Source organism: Oncorhynchus kisutch, linkage group LG20, assembly GCF_002021735.2.
Source record: "Oncorhynchus kisutch isolate 150728-3 linkage group LG20, Okis_V2, whole genome shotgun sequence".
Taxonomy (NCBI): domain Eukaryota; kingdom Metazoa; phylum Chordata; class Actinopteri; order Salmoniformes; family Salmonidae; genus Oncorhynchus; species Oncorhynchus kisutch.
In genome coordinates, this window is record NC_034193.2 from 24,175,080 (window position 1) to 24,200,800 (window position 25,721).

At 41.2% G+C, this 25,721-nt stretch overlaps 2 protein-coding genes across 2 annotated transcripts in view; one reads left to right on the forward strand and one right to left on the reverse strand.

The window, feature by feature from the left end:
- LOC109865516 (7-methylguanosine phosphate-specific 5'-nucleotidase) overlaps nucleotides 1-11,708 on the forward strand; it is a 24,506-nt gene extending 12,798 nt beyond the window's left edge. The window contains exons 4-10 of the mRNA XM_020453760.2: nucleotides 3,163-3,232; nucleotides 3,477-3,523; nucleotides 3,664-3,749; nucleotides 3,942-4,031; nucleotides 8,845-9,007; nucleotides 9,533-9,733; nucleotides 10,117-11,708. Of these exons, the coding sequence (XP_020309349.1) occupies nucleotides 3,163-3,232; nucleotides 3,477-3,523; nucleotides 3,664-3,749; nucleotides 3,942-4,031; nucleotides 8,845-9,007; nucleotides 9,533-9,733; nucleotides 10,117-10,233 (774 nt within the window). The 3' untranslated portion in view covers nucleotides 10,234-11,708. The remainder of the gene's footprint in view (nucleotides 1-3,162; nucleotides 3,233-3,476; nucleotides 3,524-3,663; nucleotides 3,750-3,941; nucleotides 4,032-8,844; nucleotides 9,008-9,532; nucleotides 9,734-10,116) is intronic.
- Nucleotides 11,465-25,435, reverse strand: fkbp10b (FKBP prolyl isomerase 10b). The gene is made up of 10 exons (XM_020453758.2): nucleotides 25,068-25,435; nucleotides 24,350-24,495; nucleotides 23,685-23,874; nucleotides 19,989-20,134; nucleotides 16,712-16,901; nucleotides 16,426-16,571; nucleotides 15,361-15,550; nucleotides 14,973-15,115; nucleotides 12,701-12,864; nucleotides 11,465-12,246 (listed from the first exon to the last, which is right to left on the reverse strand). The coding sequence occupies exons 1-10, from the start codon at nucleotides 25,256-25,258 to the stop codon at nucleotides 12,061-12,063; spliced, it is 1,692 nt and encodes a 563-aa protein (XP_020309347.1). The 5' UTR covers nucleotides 25,259-25,435; the 3' UTR covers nucleotides 11,465-12,060.
- Between the last annotated feature and the right edge of the window lie 286 nt (nucleotides 25,436-25,721).

A 25,721-nucleotide genomic window follows, 5' to 3' on the forward strand; every position in this document is an offset into this window, starting at 1 on the left:
AATTTATAGTAGGTTTTGAGAGAACATTTGATTCTCTACGTCTAGAATCTGTTTAAGTGCCTGGATTTGATACATTTTGGAGAATCTCTCATAAGATTGGTAAAAGTCATGTACAACAATCCTTTATGTAAAATAATAAGTAACGATTCATTCTCTGAGAACTTTGAATTGTCAAGAGATGTAAAATAAGGTTGCCCTCTGTCACCATACCTACTTATTATGGCCATTGAACGGCTAGCTATAAAAATCAGATCTAATGATAACATTAAGGGGTAAAAATGGATGGATTAGAGACAGAAGTATCCATGTACGCCGATGATTCAAGTTCTCTTGAGGACCCGGATACTTTCTCTAGTCTAAAACCCAACTATGATAAGTGTACTGTTAATGGATTGGGTCTCTAAAAGATAGACTTTAAATGACCATGTTGTCTGCCGATTTAAATGGTGAAGTCGACGTGCTTGGTGTACATATCCCGGAAAAGTTGAGCGATCTTGCAATCATTACCTTTGATAGAAAACTTAGCAAAATAGATCATGTTGAAACTATGGAGAGGGGAAACGCCTATCCATTCACGGGAACATTACCCTGTTTAATTCACTAGTGATATCGCACTTTACATATTTATTAATGTCTCTACCGACTCCTGAATAATCGTTTTTCAAATCATGCGGGAATTTTTCCCCCCCACTTTATTTGGAATGGCAAACCAGATAAAGTTAAACGAGCATATTTATATAACGGACATTCATTTGGAGGGTTAAAACTATTAAATAATAAGGCATTAAACCTCTGTCTTAAAATGTTGGTACAATGGAGGCTTTATCTAAATCCCAACTGGGGTCGATCCTATGTTTTAAGAGGGATGTCTGCCTTTTTACACATTAAATCGGTGGATTGACAATGGCAGATCTAATATTACAGCAAATTATATGGCTAAACTCTAATGTACTGACAGAATATTTTTTGGGGGGAAAAATGTACAGAAGGATATATTTTTATTTATTTAACTAGGCAAGTCATTAAGAACAAATTGTTATTTACAATGATGGCCTAGGAACAGTGGGTTAACTGCCTTGTTCAGGGGCAGAACAGATTTTTACCTTGTCAGCTCTCTAACCACTAGGCGCCCCCCATTAATGAAGGATATTTTAAACAAGGATGGTAAAATGATGTCACACAAGCAACTAACAACAGTGTATGGAGGTGTATGCTCAATACAAAATTATAACCAACTCAGAGCGGCTCTGACACAAAATTGGAAGAGACCATAACTTAAAGAAGAAACTAAATAATTAGCCTCTGCCACCTCTTAAAAATCTTAAATGGCTTAAAATTAGTATAAATCAAATGTACCAGTTCCACTTAAAGTCAAAAGGTTTGACAGCAATACCATATAACGTTCAAGTCAGTTCGGAACAGGTCTTTGAGGTCCCAATACCATGGCATCGGATTTCTGAACTGATATATTAAACAACAATTGACACATCAATCAATCCGTTTCAATTTAAGCTGTTATGTGAAATAAATCAAATCAAATCAAATCAAATTTATTTATATAGCCCTTCGTACATCAGCTGATATCTCAAAGTGCTGTACAGAAACCCAGCCTAAAACCCCAAACAGCAAGCAATGCAGGTGGAGAAGCACGGTGGCTAGGAAAAACTCCCTAGAAAGGCCAATACCTAGGAAGAAACCTAGAGAGGAACCAGGCTATGTGGGGTGGCCAGTCCTCTTCTGGCTGTGCCGGGTGGAGATTATAACAGAACATGGTCAAGATGTTCAATGTTCATAAATGACCAGCATGGTCGAATAATAATAAGGCAGAACAGTTGAAACTAGAGCAGCAGCACAGTCAGGTGGAAGTTGAAACTGGAGCAGCAGCATGGCCAGGTAGACTGGGGACAGCAAGGAGTCATCATGTCAGGTAGTCCTGGGGCATGGTCCTAGGGCTCAGGTCAGTTGAAACTGGAACAGCAGCATGGCCAGGTGGACTGGGGACAGCAAGGAGTCATCATGTCAGGTAGTCCTGGGGCATGGTCCTAGGGCTCAGGTCCTCCGAGAGAGAGAAAGAAAGAGAAGGAGAGAATTAGAGAACGCACACTTAGATTCACACAGGACACCGAATAGGACAGGAGAAGTACTCCAGATATAACAAACTGACCCCAGCCCCCCGACACATAAACTACTGCAGCATAAATACTGGAGGCTGAGACAGGAGGGGTCAGGAGACACTGTGGCCCCATCCGAGGACACCCCCGGACAGGGCCAAACAGGAAGGATATAACCCCACCCACTTTGCCAAAGCACAGCCCCCACACCACTAGAGGGATATCTTCAACCACCAACCTACCATCCTGAGACAAGGCTGAGTATAGCCCACAAAGATCTCCGCCACGGCACAACCCAAATACTTGCTACAAACACAATGCTCAATATATGGGGCATTTTAACAGTCAGCGTAGTGCAGACTCTGCCACAAGGAAACATAATCAATAGAGCATTTTCTCTGGTACTGTCCTTTGGTGGCTCGCTTAAGGAGTCAGGTCCAGGAATGGTTGTTATGTCATAATAGAGTTCTGATGGACCTGCAAACTGTATTGATAGGGAATCTGAAAAACTACGATCAGTCAATGGGAAATTATACTTGGTTAAAGTATATATTTTTAGGGCAACATCGGTAGAAATGTTACAAATAGGGAGGTTCAGGACCCTCGTAAAACATCAAAGTAAAATGGAGGGATGTATTGCAAAAGGAAATAGCAAAATGGCGTTATACTGGGAAAGCTGGGTTAATCTGGACATCGGAAGGTTGGAGTTAAGATCAGAATGAATAGTGGATTGGCTGCTGTGGGTGACAATCCAGCACTTGCAGAAAAAGTTGAGAATATATGCATGATTGCCTGTACCTTACATGTGAAAATAGCTGTAAGTAGCAGTAGAAGTATTGTTGTCCGTTAGTTTACTCCAATCAGGGGAGGAAGGGTTGTGGGGTTATAAATACATTTAAAAAACAAGGGGGATTATAAATTATGCAAACAATTCAATTGATAGAACCCACAATCCACCCTGCAATATTAAAGCTGATCTATAATAATAATAATTCAGTGAATGTGTATGAGTGGAAAGGACTCGCTTCTTAGCAATGCCTGGTATCTACAGGTGATCTCGGACTTTGACATGACCCTCAGCAGATTTGCCCACAACGGGAAGAGGTGCCCCACCACTCACAGTGAGTACACAGGTCCCCATCACCAAGACTTGGGTCATGTTCATTAGGCAGCAAGGGAAGAAAACCAAGGGTCCTAGATTTGTCCAATAAGAAACAAATTTTCCTTTTTCCTTACAAAACGTTTTCTGTTGCGTGCCATAATGAACACTACCCTGGATCCCGTTATAACAAGTGATTACAAAAGTAGTTATTTTGAAGTGCAATTAGATATTGTCCCTTACCATTTTCTTTCCTGCTGTTTAAGATATACTGGATAACGACTTGCTCATCAATGACACCTGTAAGAAAATGGTAAGTACAATCACAAAACCAGGAGAGGACTCAGAGAAAGTTAATGTACTGCGTTCCTCTGATGAGACAGTAGGAAAAAGTCAATTCTCTATTGAGATATTTTGTTGTGTGTCTCTCGCACGCTTTTCCCTTCCATGTAGATTAGGGAGTTGTTGAATACCTACTACCCTATTGAGATCGACGCAACTCGCACCGTTGAGGAGAAGCTTCCTCACATGGTGGAGTGGTTAGTGGCTGGCAGACTGGCAGTATCCACCTCACACTACACCTAAACATATTCAGCCTCTCTTTCTGGTTTCATGCCAAATAGTGTGTACCGTACAGTTGAATCTAATTTCCATTTTTCATGTGTATGTTAGGTCTCTAAGTGGTCATTTAAGTGGAACACTAACTCAGTATCCTGAGTTTTTCATTGCAGGTGGACCAGTGTCCATGAGCTGCTGATCCAACAGAAGATCAGGAGGGACCTGCTGGCTCAGGCAGTGAAGCAGTCCAGTGCCATGCTCAGGTCAGATCACTGTAGGACTCTGAACACTCCAGGGTGAAGTATTTATTGGTCCCCATTAGCTGCTGCCAAGGCAGTTATACAATTTTATAAACATTACAACAGATTTCACAACACATGAAATGTGTCCCCTCAGGCCACTACTCTACTACCACATATTTACAACACAAAATCCATGTGCACGTGTGTGTATATTGCGTATGTTATGATATGTGTGTGTCTCCACAGTCCTCGCTGTTCCATAAGGTGTATTTTCTACTTTAAAAAATAAAATAAAAATGGTATCTAATTTTACTGCTTGCATAAGTTACTTGATGTGGAATAGGGTTCTATGTAGTACTGTGCTCCTCCTGTAGTCTGTTCTGGACCTGGGGACTTTGACAAGACCACTGGTGCCATGTCTTGTGGGGTATAAATGGTTGTCCGAGCTATGTGCTAGTAGTTTAAACAGACAGCTAGGTGCATTCAGAATGTCAATACCGCTCACAAAATACAAGTAGTGATGAAGTCATTCTCTCCACTACTTTGAGCCAGAAGATATTGACATGCATATTATTCATGTTAGATCTCTGTGTACATTTAAGGGCCAGCCGTGCTGCCCTGTTCTGGAACAATTGTACACTGAACAAAAATATAAACGTAAAGTGCTGGTCCCGTGTTTCATGACCTGAAAGATCCCAGAAATGTTCCATACACAAAAAGCTTATTTCTCTAAAATGTTGTGCACAAATTTGTTTAAATCCCTGTTAGTGAGCATTTCTCCTTTGCCAAAATAATCCATCCACTTGACAGGTGTAATCAAGAAACTGATTAAATGGAATGATCATTACACAGGTGAACCTTGTACTGGAGACAATAAAAGGTCACTCTAAAATATGCAGTTTTCTCACACAACACAATGCCACAGATGTCTCAAGTTTTGAGGAAGCGTGCAAGCTGATTGCCTGGGTCCCCAGTGGGTGGGCCTATGCCCAGTCATGTGAAATCTATAGAATCAGGACTTTATTTATTACAATTGACTGATTTCCATACATTAACTGTAACTCGTTGTTGATTGTTGAGTTTATATTTTTGGTCAGTTTACTTTTCCTGAATCCCTCTTTGTGGCACAAGACCACACGACTGGACAGTATTCCAGGTGCGACAAAACTAGGGTCTGTAGGACCTGCCTTGTTGATAGCGTTGTTAAGAAGGCAGAGTATTGCTTTATTATGGACATACCTCACTCCATCTTAGCTACTGTTGCATCAATGTGTGTTGACCATGACCGTTTACAATCCAGGGTTACACCAAGCAGTTTAGTCTCCTCAACTTGCTCAATTTCCATATGATGTATTACAAGATGTAGTTGAGGTTTAGTGAATGATTTGTCCCAAATACAATACTTAATTTTTTTTTATTATTCAGGACTAACTTATGTCTTGCCACCCATTCTGAAACTGACTGTAGCTCTTAAGTGTTGCAGTGATTTCACTTTCTGTGGTATCTGACGTGTATAATGTTGACTCATCAGCATACATAGACACACAGGCTTTACTCAGAGCTAGTGACAGGTCATTAGTAAAGGTTGAAAAAAGTAAGGGGCCCAGACAGCTGCCCTGGGGAATGACGGACTCATGTTGGGGAGGCTTCCATTAAAGAACACCCTCTGTGTTCTGTTAGACAGGTAACTGTTGATCCACCACACATGTTTTTCCAGCAGCAGATTATAATCGATAATGTCAAAAGCTGCACTGAAGTCAAACAAAACAGCTTCCGCAATCCTTTTATCAATTTCTCTCAGCCAATCATCAGTCATTTGTGTAAGTGCTGTACATGTTGAATGTCCTCCCTATAAGCTTGCTGAGAATCTGTTGTTCATTTGTTTACTGTGAAATGGCATTGTATCTGGTCAAACACATTTTCTTCCAAAATATTGACTAAGGGTTGAAGTCTCCCCTAGGTACAGGGATCAGCTTCCTCTCCCCCAATCCTAACCTTAAACATAAGTTGGGAAAATGCTGACCAAATGTCAGCGTCAAGGAGCAACTTCACTCTACTCCCAACACACCCACACTATGCTCAGTATTAAAAGCGATAGTTCACCATTTTGAAGTTTAAAGAGCGACTGCCATTAAAAAGCAACAAATCGAAGCAACCGTCACCCTATTAAAGAAGCCAGGTAAGGACCCACTAGACTGTGGTTCCCATAGACCAGTACATTTACTAAATTGTGACTCTAAAATCCTTACTAAGATTTTAACAAAAATAGTTGGAGGTAGTAACACAATTCATTAATCCAGATCAAACCGGGTTCATTAAAGGACGTTGCTCAACGTCGAATATAAGACGACATCTGAATATGATCAATTACTCTAAAACCCAACTCAAACAAGCAGTTATACTATCTCGAGATGCAGAAAAGGCATTTCACCACGTTGACTGGGTCTTTCTTTCAGCAACGTTAAAGAAGTTTGGTTATGGGGAGCGCTTTAAAAAAAAAAATGGATAGAGTTGACATATTCAAGTCCAAAATCATCTGCTAGAACTACAATGAGCAAATCGTCAAGGAGATGCTATTTGAAGTGCCATAAACATTCATGGTTTGCAGGTGGGGCCAAATGAACACAAGATATCTCTATATGCAGACAATGTCATCCCGTACAGAAGAGGCTGAGACGACAATTCCAAATATATTCAAATGAACAGGTGAATAATAGTTCTACATCAGGCTGTAAAATGATTGTTGGGTAAAACTATTGCTATGGTGACATTCGGTGATGCACCCTCAAGTATCAAAGACAAGCATGCATTACTTGTGTTAATATTACGTCAGACTTTGGGAAACTATATGCTTTGAGCTAACCCCGTGTGATTTAGTAAAATCACTGAAGATCAAGACCGTTGGATGCCTCTCCCTATATCTCTAGCAGGTTGGGTTGTTTCAGTGAAAATGAACGTCTTACCAAGAACGCTTTATCTGTTTTCAATGCTTCCTGTAAAAACCTTTACTCGCCTAAATGCAGCAATAGGCACATTTTTATGGTAAAATAAGAAGGCTCGTATTAGTTATAAAAAAACGACAGCAGTTCAAAGAATTGGGTAGGCTTGGCCTCCCTATCCTTAAATCATATAACTGGGCGGCGCAACTTAATCACAAAGCATCATGGGATTCAACAACCAAAAGGATTTGTCATGGCTTGAAATGAGAGTCAATATTATGATATGTCTTCTCTTTATAGCAGCCCCTATTTCTATTGACAGTTATTACTCTTACATTGAGGGAGGTTCAACGCCAATATAAACTGAGTAATGCCATGTCTAGACACTCGCCTATATTCCACAACCCAGCCTTTTCTTCCTGTTACTATGTCCCAAGGATTTAGGGAATGGGAAGAGGGCTTTGTAGAGTCTCAACTATTAAAAGGATTACTTTATCAAGGGGAAAACATTGGAACTGTTTCAAATTATTATCACAAGATCCTTAACATGCTTATATTATCTTTAGATTATTTTAGGAACTCGTGGCAGGTGGAAATACAGGTCCAGATATCAGAGGAGAGTTGGGGGAATATGGAAAACGCTATATAAAGCCACAACATGTAACCGAACAAGGGAGTTTCAATTCCAAGTACTAGATCGTTTTTTAAAGCCCTGATAAACTTAATACAATGAAAAAAGGATTGTTTTGGAGACAGTGTGGACAAATAGGTACTTGATCACATATATTTTGGCAATGTCTGAAAATCAAGTATTTTTGGTCTGAAATTCTCCATGTTATACAGGACATCACAGCTATTATTATTCAACCAGACCCATATCATCTCCTCCTAGGTATTGTTCCTGTGGATACACTCCAGTCCTCTCCAGTTCAATTGATCGAATGTTTTAGCAGCAGCAAGGAAATGTGTGAAAAAATGAACTTACACCCTCAAAAGATATGTGGTTAGGTCTATGTGGGGAACTTGCTGACATGGAGAGAATTCCATCAATCTTGGAACAGAGACAGCATAGGTATGAATGTGTCTGGTCAGAGTTCCTGACATATCGTACTGGTCTTATTCTGTCGCATCTGGTGGCTTTTTGTGGCTTAATCCAAAATTGTATTCTTATTCAGACACTTGAAGTATTTGCTCTATATAGCTCTATATAACAAGTGAATGTAATTGTGTTCTTGAATAAAAAATGCAACATCCCTTTGAAAACAGCCTATATAAGTCAAACAGTTTTTCTAGTGTCAGAATTGACTACAAAGTGTAAATAGGATCATTTTGGTCATAAAGTCAATCTTGTCTGAAACGGATTTTGGAACAGTCGGCCGTCACAATGGGTTTAACGAAGGTTGGGGTTTTGATTTGATAACATCCATTTGCCCACTAACATGGGGTGAACAGCGGCAGTGATTTCTCTCTATCCGATACATAGACAGTGAGACAGACCTGCCCAGCAGTTTCGAATTTGTTTACATAAGACAACACATCACTGCCGTGTCTCATGGTGGACGAATATCAGTAACCAAACACACCTACAAGACTGAAATCTAGTTTTTCTAATGAGCAACAGAAAAGCACATGCAAATCGGCGTGTTCAGTGGCTCATTAACCTTATATTCCATTTACCTACGGGAGGTGTTGATTGTTTTAAGTCAATTAGCTGGTTATTTAGCTGGATCCAACATCTTCGTGTTAGCATTTTTAGTGCTAATAGAAATGCTAGTGGAAACGGATTGTCTTTATCCTTATCGGTTACATCAGTGGTGGTTGGGTAAATAAGGCAGGAAAATGGGATACTGATGAAGAGGAGAATTAGCAATGATGATATTTCCCTGTCTCTGTAGGGAGGGCTACAAGGTGTTCTTCGACCGGCTGCAGGAGCAGCAGGTTCCTCTGTTGATCTTCTCGGCTGGCTTGGGGGACATCCTGGAGGAAGTGATCAGGCAGAACCACGTCTTCCACCCCAACGTCCACGTCATCTCCAACTACATGGACTTTGACCAGAGCGTACGTTTCTTTCTTTACTGTTTGGTTCATTTTGAAACCAGTCTAGCATCGAGTCTAATTATGTGTAGTATGATGTGTGCCTAATGCAGCGTTTCCCAAACTTCCCAAGGGTGGGCAAGTTTTGGATTTTGCCCTCGCACTACAGAGCTGATTCAAATAAACTCATCAAGCTTTGATTATTTGAGAAAGCTGTGTAGTGCAAGGGCAAAACCCAAAATGTGCACACCTTGGGGTCCCCAGGACCGAGTTTGGGAAACGCTGGCCTAATGCCAATATGGAACTGCTAAAGTGATAGTTCACACACATTACAAAATGGCATATGTCCTAAAAGCAGTCTATGGACAGGGAGCTACAGCAATCCACACTTTGGTTTTGTTTACCTAATCACTTTAACCAATTTATAGCATTTTTGGCCTTTAACCAATGCAAGTACACGTTATGCCCAAATTCACAAAATGTCTCATGTTTTTTCCCCCCAAGCTCAGCAATCCGTTGACCACTAGTGCGACCCATGTCTTCCTGCAGGGTGTACTGCGGGCGTTCAAAGGCCAGTTGATCCACACGTTCAACAAGAGAGAGGGCGCTCTGCTCCACGCGGCCCACTTCAGGGAGCTCAAAGAGCGGCCCAACGTGCTACTGCTAGGGGACTCTCTGGGAGACCTCACCATGGCCGATGGGGTGGCCCACACTCAGCACGCCCTCACCATAGGCTTCCTCAATGACCAGGTGGGTGTTGTATTTGTCTTTGTGTTGCCTTTTGCAAACCTGGAAGTGGTGAGGATTTAAAGGAAGTCCGTTTTGTATAGGAACTTTGAAAGGACATACCGTTGACTTCCGATAAATGTTGTACATTTCTCAGAAGTACACTGTACTAAACTTCATGAAATATTCCTTCAATCTGTTAGTGCTGCTCACCTGTATTCCTAACCGTGTATGTAAGGTGTTGAAGCATTGTGTTAGCTGGATACTAGGGCGTCAGGTTGAAGCCGTCTAGGTGAAAAAAAATCTCTGTGCCCTTGAGCAAGGCACTTAACCCTAATTGCTCCTGTAAGTCACTCTGGATGAGACTATAATGTAAAAATGGACTGACTGTTGTTCCGTTTGGTCAGGTGGAGGAGAGGAAAGAGTCATACGTCAACTCATACGACATCGTCCTGGTCAAGGATGAAACCATGGACGTCCCCAACGCCATCCTCAACTACATCACCACTGCGCCGGCCAAGTGAACCACCGTGATTGGCCCGTGGAACGAATCACGGGTCCGGTTACTTCCCGTTTGCACAGGCGCCAGGACTCAACCGCCACGATGGACGACATCACAAAGAGAGGAAGTTGACCCTTTTTTGACCTTTACAAAGCTGCATGCACCACAATAATCCTCAGGCACCTTCAAACCAATTCAACACCTCAGTGACATTATTTTAAATGAAACCACCTTGTTTCACGTGTGGGGTTGGTGCTGCAAATCCCATCCACTGAAGCCCCTCGATTCTGTTAACCTAATGTTTGTACCGATTTACTGTATGTTTCTATGGTGTCTCTACTCTAAGGACGAGCAGCTCCTTCCATTTGGAGAAGTGGTTGATTTTGTAACTAAGTTAAAGGCCAGTATTCTGATTGCGCTTTGTCGGCTATGCGCCTTTTAAAGGTGAATGCCGTCTCCACGCTGTAATGGGAGAATGTTATGACGTTATTCACTTTATTTTCCAAGGCGCAGGGCTGTGTAACGAGCATCCACTGTATCGCCCAGTAAGTATTCTAACATGAGAGAGTTGATCAGTGATAGTGTGTGTGTGTGTGTATATATGAGACTAGTCTTAATCTAAATGTATATCTATACCCATCCTCTAATTTGTGAGGCGCAATTATTTTGTGATTGTCAAGTGTGGATGCTGCCCTATGCACATTTGACCAAATGTAGTATATAAATGTATTTATTTGGTTGAACAAGGACTGTAACAGATGAAATGGTTACCTCACGAGTCACTCTGTGGGAGTTCAGTAGAACATTGTCAGTGGCAAATGCTTATGCTGCTAGAAAAGCTTTCCTTGGCAATTAAAGGGATAGTTCACCTAAATGTAATATGGTCATGCAAATTATGACATTTGGGAAAAATGTCCCTTTTTTTTTTTTTACAGAGGTATTGGTTTCCTTGTAGGCAGATACTTTCAAACTGGATGTCTATATAAGCTGAGGTTTCCCGGCATCCTAAAACAATAGTGCTTTAACTATTATTCACATTTCAAATGTATGTCATTGAACACTTGTCTTTTGACCTAACAAAGGGTGAAGACAGTTGTGAACAAAACAAGATCTGTTATTTTGTGTTTTTTTTATCTACATTTTAAATACTTTCCAATACTGCCACCTAGCGGGCATTTTCAAAGGTATCCCTGCATGTAGTTTGTAACATTTGATTAGTCTCTGACAATCACATCCTGCAAAAAAAAGAGATGTTTATTTTTCTAAAAATGGTTTTATTGGTGTAAACATCAGATCAGGAACATATGGTGCTGGTTTTGGTAGGTTGATTTGTCAACGCGTAATTCGTTTTTTTTCTTCTCTTCACATCCCTTTATCAAACATGACCAAATCATGCAACACAAATATTATTCTTGTAAGACTCTTTACCCACCATCTAAAATGTATGACACCTGTTAAGGAATCACTGTATAAAAAAGGGTCTCTCTTGGAATATTTTAAGGTGTGTGTGTGGTCCATCCCTGAGAGAGAGAGAGGCTGTGGTCCAATTCTCGAATATTCGAGTAGATCTACCCTTGTCACCGAACTGTGCACTTGTTCACTCCAATCCAATGCTTTATATTATAAATCCACGAGGTGGAGTGAACGAGTGCACACTTCGGGGCGAAGGCGGAGAACTGGAACTAGTGTGTGTGCGTGCGTTAGATGCAGACTGACTGATCTACAAATCCCTTTGTATCCTAAATAATTACTCATTATTATTTGTAGATCAGTCAGTTTGCTCAGTCGGTGACCAATTGCTGCACAAAATGTATGTCCTTGAACACGACCAACGTGTGCACTCTCCTCATCACAACTCCTCGTGCATCCTCTCTTTGTCCTCCTCCACCTTCAATTTGAGCTCCTCGGCGACGATGACCCCATCCTTGTTGCGGTCCTGGTTCCTGAACATGTCAGCAATGATCTCTTCAGGGTCCACCCCCGGCTTCATACGACCTTTGCCCTCCGCCACCTGCAGCATGATGAACTCTCCAAACTGGATGAAGCGAGAGAGAGAGAGAAACGAGAGCGTTGTGTAGAGGAGTAGCAGCCATGTTTAGTGTGAGTCATGACAAATGACCGCTTGACCGTTGTTTTACATGAACATGTCTGCAGAAGCCCTTTGGTTTGGCTAATTAGGTAGCTAAATAGCATATGAGATCCCAATCAAATATGGTAATCCTCAAAAGGGTGGGTTTTCGTGTACAGTCAACTCCTAATTAATGCAACCACTTGGGACTAGTGTGACACCGTGCAGGTGGGCAGTAAACCAGCGGTCCAGAGTATGCAGTTACCAAGAGCTATAAAACGAATGTCATTGAATTGGGACTGAAAAAATATATTGCACTTAAATGGAGTAGACGGTACTTTATAACTCCCATCAATATTATTGATGGTCTGATCCATCCATTTTCTACTAGTCTATTCCAGCTGTGCGGTAGATGGCATACCTCCTCTATGGGCACCTCTCCGTTCTGGTTTATGTCCATGGCCTGGAAGAGCTCCAGCGGGGCGTCCTCCACCCACACAAACAGGTAGCCCTCCGGCACGCCCTTCTGCAAGTCCATCAGCTCCAGCTCAAAGTGAAGCACTGCACTGCCGGGCACACCAGTGGCTGGGAGGAGAGGAGGAGAGGCAGTGAGTGAGTGTGAAAGAGCAACACCGGTATGTGTACCTGCGTAATACTTTATTGTAGCCCTCCTTTACGTATGCATTCTTAAAGCCTTTATAATAGCTACATAAAACATAACATCTGTCGGTTCTCTAATGTCAATGCAGCTGTTAGAGGCTTTATGAATACATAAGTGGGGCTACAGTAAATTATGACCTGCACCTGAAATGCCTTTATGCATAAGTGTCTCACTAGTGCAGACATGAGTGAACATGGTGTCACTTTGAAATGGAACGGAATCAAACACATGTAACCCAGGTGTAGACTAATAATGAAATGCTTACTTACGTGCACTTCCCGAACCATGCAGACACAAAAATAATAGAAAAAAACTATTTTACATACACTGAGGTTGGAGTCCTTAAAACTTGTTTTTCAACCACTCCACAAATTTCTTGTTAACAAACTATAGTTTTGTCAAGTCGGTTAGGACATCTACTTTGCGCATAACACAAGTAAATATTCCAACAATTGTTTACAGACAGATTATTTCCCTTATAATTCACTGTATCAGATTTCCAGTGGGTCAGAAGTTTACATACGCTAAGTTGACTGTGCCTTTAAACAGCTTGGAAAATTCCAGAAAATGATTTCAGGGCTTTAGAAGCTTCTGATAGGCTAATTAACATAATTTGAGTCATTTGGAGGTGTACCTATGGATATATTTCAAGGCCTACCATCAAACTCAGTGCCTCTTTGCTTGACATCATGGGAAAATCAAAAGAAATCAGCCAATACCTCAGAAAGAAAATTGTAGACTGGTTCATCTTTGGGAGCAATTTCCAAATGCCTGAAGGTACCACGTTCATCTGTACAAACAATAGTATGCAAGTATAAACACTATGGGACCACGCAGCCGTCATACCGCCCAGGAAGGAGACGCGTTCTGTCTCCTAGAGATGAATGTACTTTGGTGTGAAAAATGCAAATCAGTCCCAGAACAACAGCAAAGGACCTTGTGAAGATGTTGGAGGAAACGGGTACAAAGTCTCAATATCCACAGTAAAGCGAGTCCTATATCGACATAACCTGAAAGGCCGCTCAGCAAGGAAGAAGCCACTGCTCCAAAGCCGCCATAAAAAAGCCAGTCTACGGTTTGCAACTGCACATGGGGACAAAGATCGTACTTATTGAAGAAATATCCTCTGGTCTGATGAAACAAAAATAGAACTGTTTGGCCATAATGACTATCGTTATGTTTGGAGGAAAAAGGGGGAGGCTTGCAATCCGAAGAGCACCATCTTAACCATGAAGCACGGGGGTGGCAGCATCATGTTGTGGGGGTGCTTTGCTGCAGGAGGGACTGGTGCACTTCACAAAATAGATGGCATCATGAGTTAGGTAAATGATGTGGATATATTGAAGCAACATGTCAAGACATCAGTCAGGAAGATAAAGCTTGGTCGCAAATGGGTCTTCCAAATGGACAATGACCCCAAGCATACTAACAAAGTTGTGGCAAAATGTCCTAAGGACAACAAAGTCAAGGTAATGGAGTGGCCATCACAAAGCCCTGACCTCAATCCTATAGAAACTTTGTGGGCAGAACTGAAAAAGTGTGTGCGAGCGAGCAAGGAGGCCTACAAACCTGACTCAGTTACACCAGCTCTGTCAGGAGGAATGGGCCAAAATTCACACAACTTATTGTGGGAAGCTTGTGGAAGGCTAGCCGAAACGTTTGACCCAAGTTAAACAATGCTACCAAATACTAATTGAGTGTATGTAAACTTCTGACCCACTGGGAATGTGATGAAAGAAATAAAAGCTGAAATAAATCCTCAACTATTATTCTGACATTTCACATTCTTAAAATAAATTGGTGATCCTAACTGACCTAAAACAGGGAATTTTTACTAGGATTAAATGTCAGGAATTGTGAAAAACTGAGTTTAAATGTATTTGGCTAAGGTGTATGTAAACTTCCGACTTCAACTGTATGTGTTTGTGCTATTATACTCCAGCTGGTGCATTCTTAGTTGAGGGAGCGTATTGTTTGTGTTTTATTGTGGCCCTGTCCTCCCCTGATGGCCCATGGGGAACGTCTTTCTTACCCCCTTTCTCTCCGTGGCCCAGGTGGGGGGGGATGATGACAGTCCTCCTCTCACCCACACACATGCCCCTCAGACCCTCATCCAGACCATCAATCACTTTGTCCGCCCCCAGCACCGTGTCCTGCAGGTTGTCATAGTCACTCCTGAGCACAAGGGACATAAACACAGGTAAGGGAACGTAAAAACAACATATGGAGCATGTCTGTCAACTGCATAGTCTTCCATCTGTATTTTCTTTCCAACAACGGTTGTTTTAGAGATAAGATATCATCAAAATGAAGTACACAACAAATGACTTAGACCGTCAATACAAAAGGACACATGAGGGTTTCAATCGGTTTTCTTCCGTTTGGTGCCTAATGAAAACGACCCTGGTCAATGTACTCACGAGGAGAAGAGCCGTGTGCCGTCCAGCAGAGAGCAGTTGTAGTGGTAGTGGATTAGATCGTCCACATCGCTGGTCAGGTTACACACCTCAGGCTTGTGAGTCACATGAACCTCCACAGAGTCCTTGGGGTTGTGGAAGTCAATGACATGGATGTCGAAGACCAGCACGGCCGAGCCTGGTATATCCTTACCTGGTACGGCAAGACGGAGAGGTCAAACTGGGTTTCAGTCAGTAATATAAACTAAACTGTAGAATAATGTATTGTTAAATGCGATATATAATGTTGTGTCTAAATTACAGCAAGCTATTGGGCTATCTCTTACATTTTAGACTAAATGAATCATATTTATACAGGTATGGCCTTAATAATTATACATAATCATACAATTAAGGTGTATTCTTCCAACACAAATAGGATTTAAAAAGGCCCAAGGCAGCCATTTTTATATCAATATCAAATCATTTCTGGGTAACAATGAACCTTACTTTAACAGTTTCCAATAAAATGTACAGAAATAGCTTTTTTAGCAAAAAAACTACTTCTCAAACAACAATTATGCTAGGACTGACAGAGTGGTCTAAGTGGGAAGGGAAAACTAGCAGTTATTGGTCTATTAACTCATTTACTGCCTGGTGATGTCACCAGGGAAGCCGAAACTCCCGCCCATGTAAACCTGGCGATTAGAAGGTCCTGTCTAGATTGTATTTTCAACCAGGAAATAACAATGATCATATTTAATCACACTTTTACAGTCTTTAGTTTCATCAGCTGTTGTACAATATGATACAAAACACCGGGAATAACAGTTTTGACTGCATTGGGCCTTAACCATGTAAATCATTCAAATGAGAGAGCTTACAACCCTGACCACTAACTACCAATAAAAGCTAACTACTTAACTAACCTACTGTAACTACCAATAAAAGCTAACTAACTAACCTACTGTAACTACCAATAAAAGCTAACTAACTAACCTACTGTAACTACCAATAAAAGATAGCTAACTAACCTACTGTAACTACCAATAATAAATGCCCCTCTATCTGCCCTGGACTAAGCCACACCTGCTCCCTGCTCTCCATAGGCCATGTGGGGGGGCAGGGTGACCCTCCTCCTCTCCCCGATGCACACCCCCTGCAAGCCCTTGTCCATGCCAGAGATCACGTAGCCCATCCCAATGTAGGTGTTGTACGTGTTGTTCCGCTGGTAGCTGTAGAGAGAGGAAGGATTCGATATGACAAGCAATGACAGACATTGTCAAACAGGAATCATTCAAGAAGTATTTTCAGTCTTTCATTATGCCATTTTAGGCTACTGAGACGCAGCCTATGACAACTGGACATTGCTCACCTGGTGTCAAAGGTGACCCCGTTGAGGAAGGTTCCATTGTAGTGGTAGCGCATGTAGTCCCCGGCCACAGACTTGCGCGCGCACACCTCGGGCACCACCTGGTTCTCCACGGTGATGTCATCCTTGGGGTTGTGTAGGTCAGCCAGGAGGACATTAAACACCAGGGTGGCCTGGGACGGGATCTCTTTACCTGAAGGAGATCGAAGAAGTCAGTCAAAAAAGGCTGTACAGAGAAGCAGTATGTCTGTCTGATCGTCTAAAGAGGGATCCATGCTGGTTGACGGCTGCAAATGCACCAAACAATGAAACGGCACTGAACATGCAGAAATGGTAATGGTGCCTTTCCAATTCCACTTACCCCCACACCAGGGTGTCACCAGCGTTTAATGTTAACGTTAGCTCTAGTGTTCTTGTGTTTCCATCAAGAGTGTGAAACTAACATTAACAACACTATAAGGATGTGGTAGAAAATGAAACAGATTTTTACAAGAACCAATATCACTCCCTAGAAACACAACCTCGCACAGCTTTTCAAAATTCAACGCTAAATTGGCCCGCATAGAAACCATAAATGACTTGGTAACAGGAAATACATTTATTTTCACGGCAGAATTAAAAAGTCATTTTGGACTGACCAATGTAGATAGTTTCAAATACAAGCAACTTAAAAGTTACATATCACGAAATTATGATTGGAAATCTTTTGGACATCAGAGTAACCTTGAGGGAATCTTATTTTGAGTCAGAAAAGTACATTCAAATGTAAGAAAGATCTACAAAACCTTGCAGAGAGCATATCCAACTGACAATCTCTTAGAATAAAAAAAGCGCCTGTTCAACCTCAGGAGACTGTGGCTTGTCACCTAAAACCCTCACTAACTTTTACAGGTGCTCAATCGAGAGCATCCTGTCGGACTGCACTGCCCACAACCGCAGGGCTCTCCAGAGGGTGGTGCGGTCTGCACAACGCATCACCAGGGGCAAACTACCTGCTCTCCAGGACACCTATCTACACCAACACACAACACCGGATGTCACAGGAAGGCAAAAAAGATCATCAAGGACAATAACCACCCAAGCCCCTGCCTGTTCAAACCGCTTCCATCCATAAGGCGAGGTCAGTACAGGTGCATCAAAGCTGGGACCGAGAGACTGTTAAATAGCCACCACTAGCACAGAAAGGCAGCTGACTTGATATCATTGGCCACTTTAATAAATGGAACACTAGTCACTTTTATGATGCCACTTTAAGAATGTTTACATTTCTCGCAATACTTATATGTATATACTGTATCCTACACTATCTATTGCATCTTAGCCGCTCTGTCACTGCTCATCCTTATCTTTTATATATTCTTATCCCATTCCTTTAATATATTGTGTATATTAGGTTTTGTTGTGGAATTGTTAGATACTGCTGCACTGTCAGATCTAGAAGCATAAGCATTTCGCTACACTCGCAATAACATCTGCTAACCATGTGCATGTGACCAATCAAATTTGATTTGATTTGTGGAAAAGAAAAATATAAAACTAACAAAATTATGTACGCTTAATCCAGTATATAGAATGTATTATACAAGAGACAAAATTCACAAATTCTACAGCACAACGGCAGAGTCATGTCTCAAGTGTAAAACTAATAACGACTCAATCATCCATGCTTTTAGGGAATGCTATGAACTTTGGAAGTTGTGGGTGGAGCTAGAAAGTTGTCTGTCAGAAGTATTACAATATAAACTTACTTTTAATCCATCTGTCTGCATATTTCAAGACATATGGGGCTGTAATGAGATACCCAAATGGGCTGGATGGTTCTTTTCTCATCACTCATTTTGAAAAAATAGACACTAAAAACTTGGGGCGGCCGAGTGGTTAGAGCGTTGGACTAGTAACCGAAAGGTTGCAAGATCAAATCCCCGAGCTGACAAGGTAACAATCTGTCATTCTGCCCCTGAACAAGGCAGTTAATCCACTGTTCCTAGGCTGTCATTGAAAATAAGAATTTGTTCTTAACTGACTTGCCTAGTTGAATAAAAATAATCAATCAGCCATCATTGACACAATGGAAAAAAATCAAATGAATCATTATTTAAATATTGAAATAGCATGGGCAACTGAGAAAAACGAATTGGTACAATTTAAGACCAAGTGGCAAGCAATAATGCAGGTCGGGCAGATAAGATGTCGTCATTGTTTGTATGTAAATTATTGTTGGTATGTATAAGTTTGTTTCTGTAATGCAAAGGAGAGAGAAAAAAGGACCACTTATGAAATAATTTACATAAATTACACCTTTTTAATTGGCATAAATCAATATAGTGTCTTTAAACATTTTTTTAAAGACACTATAGATTTGTGGCGAACATTCAAGTCTGTTGCTTTGTGAGAAGGTGTACAAGTTCACATTGTTATGTAAATGACAGCTGAAAAGTAACCAGGGCCTTGCCTTGGCTCCAAGCTAAGGCAAGGCCCTGGGTAAAACACTGGGGTAAATCCTCATTGGAAATGCAGCATAAATGCATTCCAACAGAGCTTACATAGAAGCGGTCTGTCTGGACTTTGGATACATATAGACTGGGTGTTATTAAAATACACCAACCAGATCAATCAAACAGGTGGCAAATACAACATACACACAGATGGGAGGGATCACTCAATCTGACTGCTGTTTACAGACTGTTTTTCAGTCTATTTATGTGGACCTATAGGTAGAGATGTCAATGCTGATTAAAACAGGTCGAGGAATCAATTAAACCCTTCAACACAATCTATTTTTTGTAATGATTTCTTACCCGTTTGGAAAAACGGGTCGTAAATTTAACCAGGGTCATATTCATTTGTGGCCTTGTGGTTAGTGTCCGCCCTGAGATTGGAAGGTTGGCATTCGATCGTCCGAGTCATACGAAATACAAAAAATTGCACATGCGATTGACTAGCGTCCCGTCCAAGGGGTGTACTATACATCAAGCTTCCTCACCCAACAAAAACAGGAGATAGGCTCCTGCTCCTATGAGGTGATCCGCCCTTGGCTCGTGCAAGGCTACTTACTTTACGTTCATCAGGACACACCGTATTCAAACGGTTTGCAACAGCAAACGAAAACTAGCATTTCTTATTGGACAAGTCCAGGTAGTTCCTCCCCATTTAAGACTCTCCCGCTTTCTTCCGTTCGCTGCCTAATGAATATGACCCGTGTAAAAAGAAAACATGAATAATCTCACAACCCTCCCACCTCTCGCATAACTGTATCCCCTCCTTCCATTCTTGTACTTACCAGATCCTTTCTCTCCATAGGCCAGGAAGGGTGGAATAATTATGTTTCTGGTCTCCCCCACACACATGCCCAGTATGCCCTCGTCCATGCCTTTGATCAGCCAGCCCTCCCCCACCAGGCTGTCGTGGGTTTGCCCCTTGTTGTAGCTACGTAGGGCTCACACAAGCGCAAAGTCAAACACACACATCCTCCTCCTCCTTCTCTTAACACACACCTGGATAACACAGTACAGACACACACACACAGACAGGACTGTTATTTGGACGAAGTTCATTCAGTTGACTTCAGGGTTGTGTGATATTCGGAACCATTCATCTTCATGATTTGCCTGGAAACCTGACGTTGAATTGCATATAATTCTAAATAGGCTGAAATGACTGTTTGAAATCAGGAACATTTCCACTCATGACCTCTACGAGCAAGAATGTTAAATAAAATGGTATTTTAGCGTACTTTACCAGTTGTCCGTGCGATTGGTTATTTTGGAGCTGGGACTCAGACAATATATCCCCAGGAAAGTATAATTACATCAACTTGTCAAAGCGCTGGTAGTGCGCTCAGATTTATATCACTTGAAGGATGCGCAGACCCTTGTAAACATGTGCATGAGCTCGGAAGGTGTGCATGTGTCTCGTGCATATATTTTTATCTCGTGAGCATGCTTCAGGTGATGGAAATCTGTACGCGCTTTGACAAGTTAATGTAGTTATACTTCCCTGTGGCTATATTGTTTCACATTCCTACCGCTGAAAGGACCAACCGCACGGACAAAGTACATTCAAATGACCTTGTAGAGGATGTGAGAGGTAACTTTCCTGATTCAAACGCTCATTTCTGCCCAACGTAGAATTCAATGCATTTCAGCGTCGGGTTTCCAGGCAACATCATGATGTGAAATAAATCCCAGCTTCGATAGCAGCAAATCATTGGTAGTCATTTAGTCGCTTGTTGTCAGCTTCAGCAGTGGCCAAATGTGACACTGTCGAATGTAGCAACACTTCATTTGAAGGGTATCGACAAAAGGACAACCACAAGTTGTAGGTTTCATTATGTCACAGTATCAAACGTCAACATAATTGCACTGTACAGTCTAGCTTTTTTCACATTTTGCCGCCTTATAATAACATCAACAACATCAATCCTACAGATCATGTATGACATTCCTGGGAGTGTGTAAACTTAAATTTTGTATTACCATATAATTTGTGTATGTTCTCTATAGTTATGTACTTAAATGTATCAATTTACCAATTTTGCACATTTGGGCAGACTTGATGCAAAATATTGTCCAGTATTGCAATGCTTCACTGGATCGAACTGTACATTGCGCACACACACACACACACACACACACACACACACACACACACACACACACACACACACACACACACACACACACACACACACACACACACTGCTGCCATCTAGTGGCCAAAATCTAAATGGCACCTAAACACAATTTTATATTATGGACTTTCTCTTGCATTTCAAAGAGGATTAAAAAAAAATGAAAATGCAGGTTTTTTTGTTTGTATTATCTTTTACCAGATCCACCTACTCCACATTTTCAAAGTGGAAGACAGTTATAGAACATTTGATAAAATTAAGAAAAAATGTATAAAAGTTCAATATCATAATTGGATAAGTCTCCACCCCCCAGAGTTAATACTTGGTGAAGGCACATTTGGCAACCATTATTTGGAATAGGGATGTACCAACTTTGCACAACTCTTAGGGGCAACATGCAGTTAAAGTCAGAAGTTTACATACACCTTAGCCAAATACATTTAAACTCAGTTTTTCACAATTCCTGACAATTAATCCTAGTAAATAAATTCCCTGTCTTAGGTCAGTTAGGATCACCACTTTATTTTAAGAATGTGAAATGTCAGAAAAATAGTTGAGAATTATTTATTTCAGCTTTTATTTCTTTCATCACATTCCCAGTGGGTCAGAAGTTAACATACACTCAATTAGTATTTGGTAGCATTGCCTTTAAATTGTTTAACCTGGGTCAAACAAGGTAGCCTGCCACAAGCTTCCCACAATAAGTTGGGTGAATTTGGCCCATTCCTCCTGACAGAGCTGGTGTAACCGAGTCAGGTTTGTAGGCCTCCTGGCTCGCACACGCTTTTTCAGTTCTGCCACAAATTTTCTAGAGGATTGAGGTCAGGGCTTTGTGATGGCCACTCCAATACCTTGACTTTGTAGTCTTTAAACCATTTTGCCACAACTTTGGAAGTATGCTTGGGGTCATTGTCCATTTGGAAGACCCATTTGCAACCAAGCTTTAACTTCCTGACTGATGTCTTGAGATGTTGCTTCAATATATCCTACCTCATGATGCCATCTATTTTGTGAAGTGCACCAGTCTCTCCTGCAGCAAAGCACCTCCACAACATGATGCTGCCACCACCGTGCTTCATGGTTGGAATGGTGTTCTTCGGCTTGCAAGCCTCCCCCTTTTTCCTCCAAACATAACGATGGTCATTATGGCCAAACAGTTCTATTTTTGTTTCATCAGACTAGAGGACATTTCTCTAAAAAGTATGATCTTTGTCCCCATGTACAGTTGCAAACTGTTGTCTGGCTTTTTTATGGCGGTTTTGGAGCAGTGGTTTCTTCCTCGCTGAGCGGCCTTTCAGGTTATGTTGATTTAGGACTCGTTTTACTGTGGATATAGATACTTTTGTACCGGATTCCTCTAGCATCTTCACAAGATCCTTTGCTGTTGTTCTGGGATTGATTTGCACTTTTCACACCAAAGTACGTTCATCTCTAGGAGACAGAACACGTCTCCTTCCTGAGCGGTATGACGGCTGCGTGGTCCCATGATGTTTATACTGCGTACTATTGTTTGTACAAATGAATGTGGTATATTCAGGCGTTTGGAAATTGCTCCCCAAGGATGAACCAGACTTGTGGAGGTCTACAATTATTTTCTGAGGTCTTGGCTGATTTCTTTAGATTTTCCCATGATGTCAAGCAAAGAGGCACTAAGTTTGAAGGTAGGCCTTGAAATACATCTACATTTACACCCCCAATTGACTCAAATTATGTCAATTAGCCTATCAGAAGCTTCTAAAGCCATGACATCATTTTCTGGAATTTTCCAAGCTGTTTAAAGTCAGTCAATTGAGTGTATGTAAACTTCTGACCCACTGGAATTGTGATACACTGAATTATAAGTTAAATAATCTGTCTGAAAACAATTGTTGGAAAAATTACTTGCGTCATGCACAAAGTAATAGGTCCTAACTGACTTGCCCAAACTATAGTTTGTTAACAAGAAATTTGTGGAGTAGTTGAAAAACAAGTTAATGACTCCAACCTATGTGTATGTAAACTTCCGACTTCAACTGTATATCAATTGTTTCTGTCAAAATTCAGGCTGTAACAAAATGTGGAAAAAATCAAGGGGTGTGAAAACCTTCTGAAGGCACTTCTGTCGGTCTACGTAAAACATCCTATGTCAACTTGTGGTTGTTGACATGTGTTATGTATGGCTTATGGATGAGTTATGAAGTCCTTATGTCTGTACCCTTTAAATAAGATGTCACCCTGATTTCACAATGCATTTATTCATAAAATAAATACAATGGTTCAAAATTCAGCCCACACTACCACTGGGTCCCTTAGCATCTGTCCACCCAGACCCTCATGCTTTCACTCCCTGTCCAGGAGTGGACTCACCTGGAGTCGAATGGTGTCCCATCCAGAAGGGTACCATTGAAATGGTATCGCACAAAGTCTGTGCGCTTCACAGAGCGTTTGCAGTCCCGGGGACTGCTGACGGTTTCAGTCACAACCAGGTCAGCCTTGTTCCACATGTCCAACAGCATCAAGTCAAACACCAGTGTGCTGTCGGGAGGGACCACATCACCTGACAGTGGATAAGTAGTAAAAGTACGATAATACATTCAAATAGACAATTAGATTTTAAAAAGTCCAAATGTTTATATGCCTTTTAGATGCATAAATATGTTTTGAATGTCTATTGACTTATTTTTTATATATTTTTTGATAATGCCTCAATATGAGGGTGCTGTAATTGTCTACCAGTGAATTTAATATTGTAACATTACTTGTCCTTGTTATAGCGATTTGAAAGGCCATATAATGTTAAATCAAGTTATTTATTTTCCTATATGGCAATACAATGGCTAATAACTCAAGTTCATTATCAGACATTAGGCACTAAGCCATTAGAAGCAGTTCATAAACACTTATGACAAGTATATACCAATTTTGTAAAACTGAAATCACCAAATTCCACTGTGGTGGCCATTTTAGCTCTCTTTCTGTTGAATTAAGGCCATTACAGGGTAAAGTAAACGATATAACTCGGTGTAGAGTACCTGCTCCAAGGCTGCCATAGGCAAGGTGTGGGGGCACGGTGACTTTTCTCTTCTCGTTGACGCACATGCCCAGGATCCCTTTGTCGATGCCAGCGATGAGCCGGCCCTGGCCTGTCTGTCCTACTGACGCAGCTCCCCTCTCATAGCTGAGCAGGCCAGGACATGAAAGGATGACAGAGTTAGACAGCAAATAGTAGACCTATGCAGAAAGAATAGGGCAGTAGGCTATTTCTTGGCATTCATTTGTAATGAAGTTGATGCATTAAAATAATTGCTATTCCTTTTGCGAATGAGTACCTTAGTTCATTCAACTGCGTTTAGTTTGTAACCATTTCAAAAGATGGCCGTGATTGCGTTCCATTCTGCAAAGCCTGTAGCCTACCTATGCTATACGAAAGGCAAACTGCAGTCAAATAATTTCCATGTTTTGCATATAATTATTTAGCTTTATTGCATACATAATATGTACGATACACAATAGCCGGATACATAATAACATAATTGTCTTTATTTTAGGATAGATGGCTACAAAGTAATGCACGCATTTATGGAACCAGGACTGTAGAATATACTAGACTACAGATGATTATAATAACCCACTGTGTGCCACACAATTTCTGCAAAAGAATGGCTACATCAACTAAATTTAACGGACATCAACACATTATTATTCAGAGTTTAAAAATCTTGACAAAGACGATTACTATTTGTATCTTACCTCGAATCAAATGTTTTTCCATCTTGGAATGTCACATTGTAGTGATACCGAACATAATCCCCACTTTTTACTTCTCTGGGACAAAGTATTGGTATCGAATATCTGTCCACGACTACATCTCCAATCGTGGGATTGCATCCAACGTACGTACACGCCTTCAGCAGTAAAAGTAAAAGACTGCTTGCAAACATTATAAATAAAAACGAATCCTGATTTTAACTCGATAGAAAAGTATTAAACTATTTGTATAAGTAATTTATAGGCCTGCGTCAGTCTTGAAACACACTCATTCACTCGTTTCTACACTACACTAAACCCTGTATACGGAGTTGCACAGGATTTTTCCTAAAGAAGAGGGGGGCGGGGGGGCTTCTCTCCCTCTTGGCAAGGAATGTTGTAAACGTGGACAGTCTCCAGTTTGCAGTGGGGTTGCTCAGACTCAGCGCGTAGATGAGCAGCGGCCGTTCTATGACTGGCTTCACTGTCAGTGGTCCTATAGGTCTCTCCTATGCAAACAATCAATGCCAAACTCATGTGCAATGAGCATTGTCAGAGCATGTGGCTCGAAGCATAAAGACATTTTGAAAGTTATTGGCTAGGGAGAGGCTGTAACGACACTCCTGACCAGTGAAACAAATGACCAAAATCGAATGT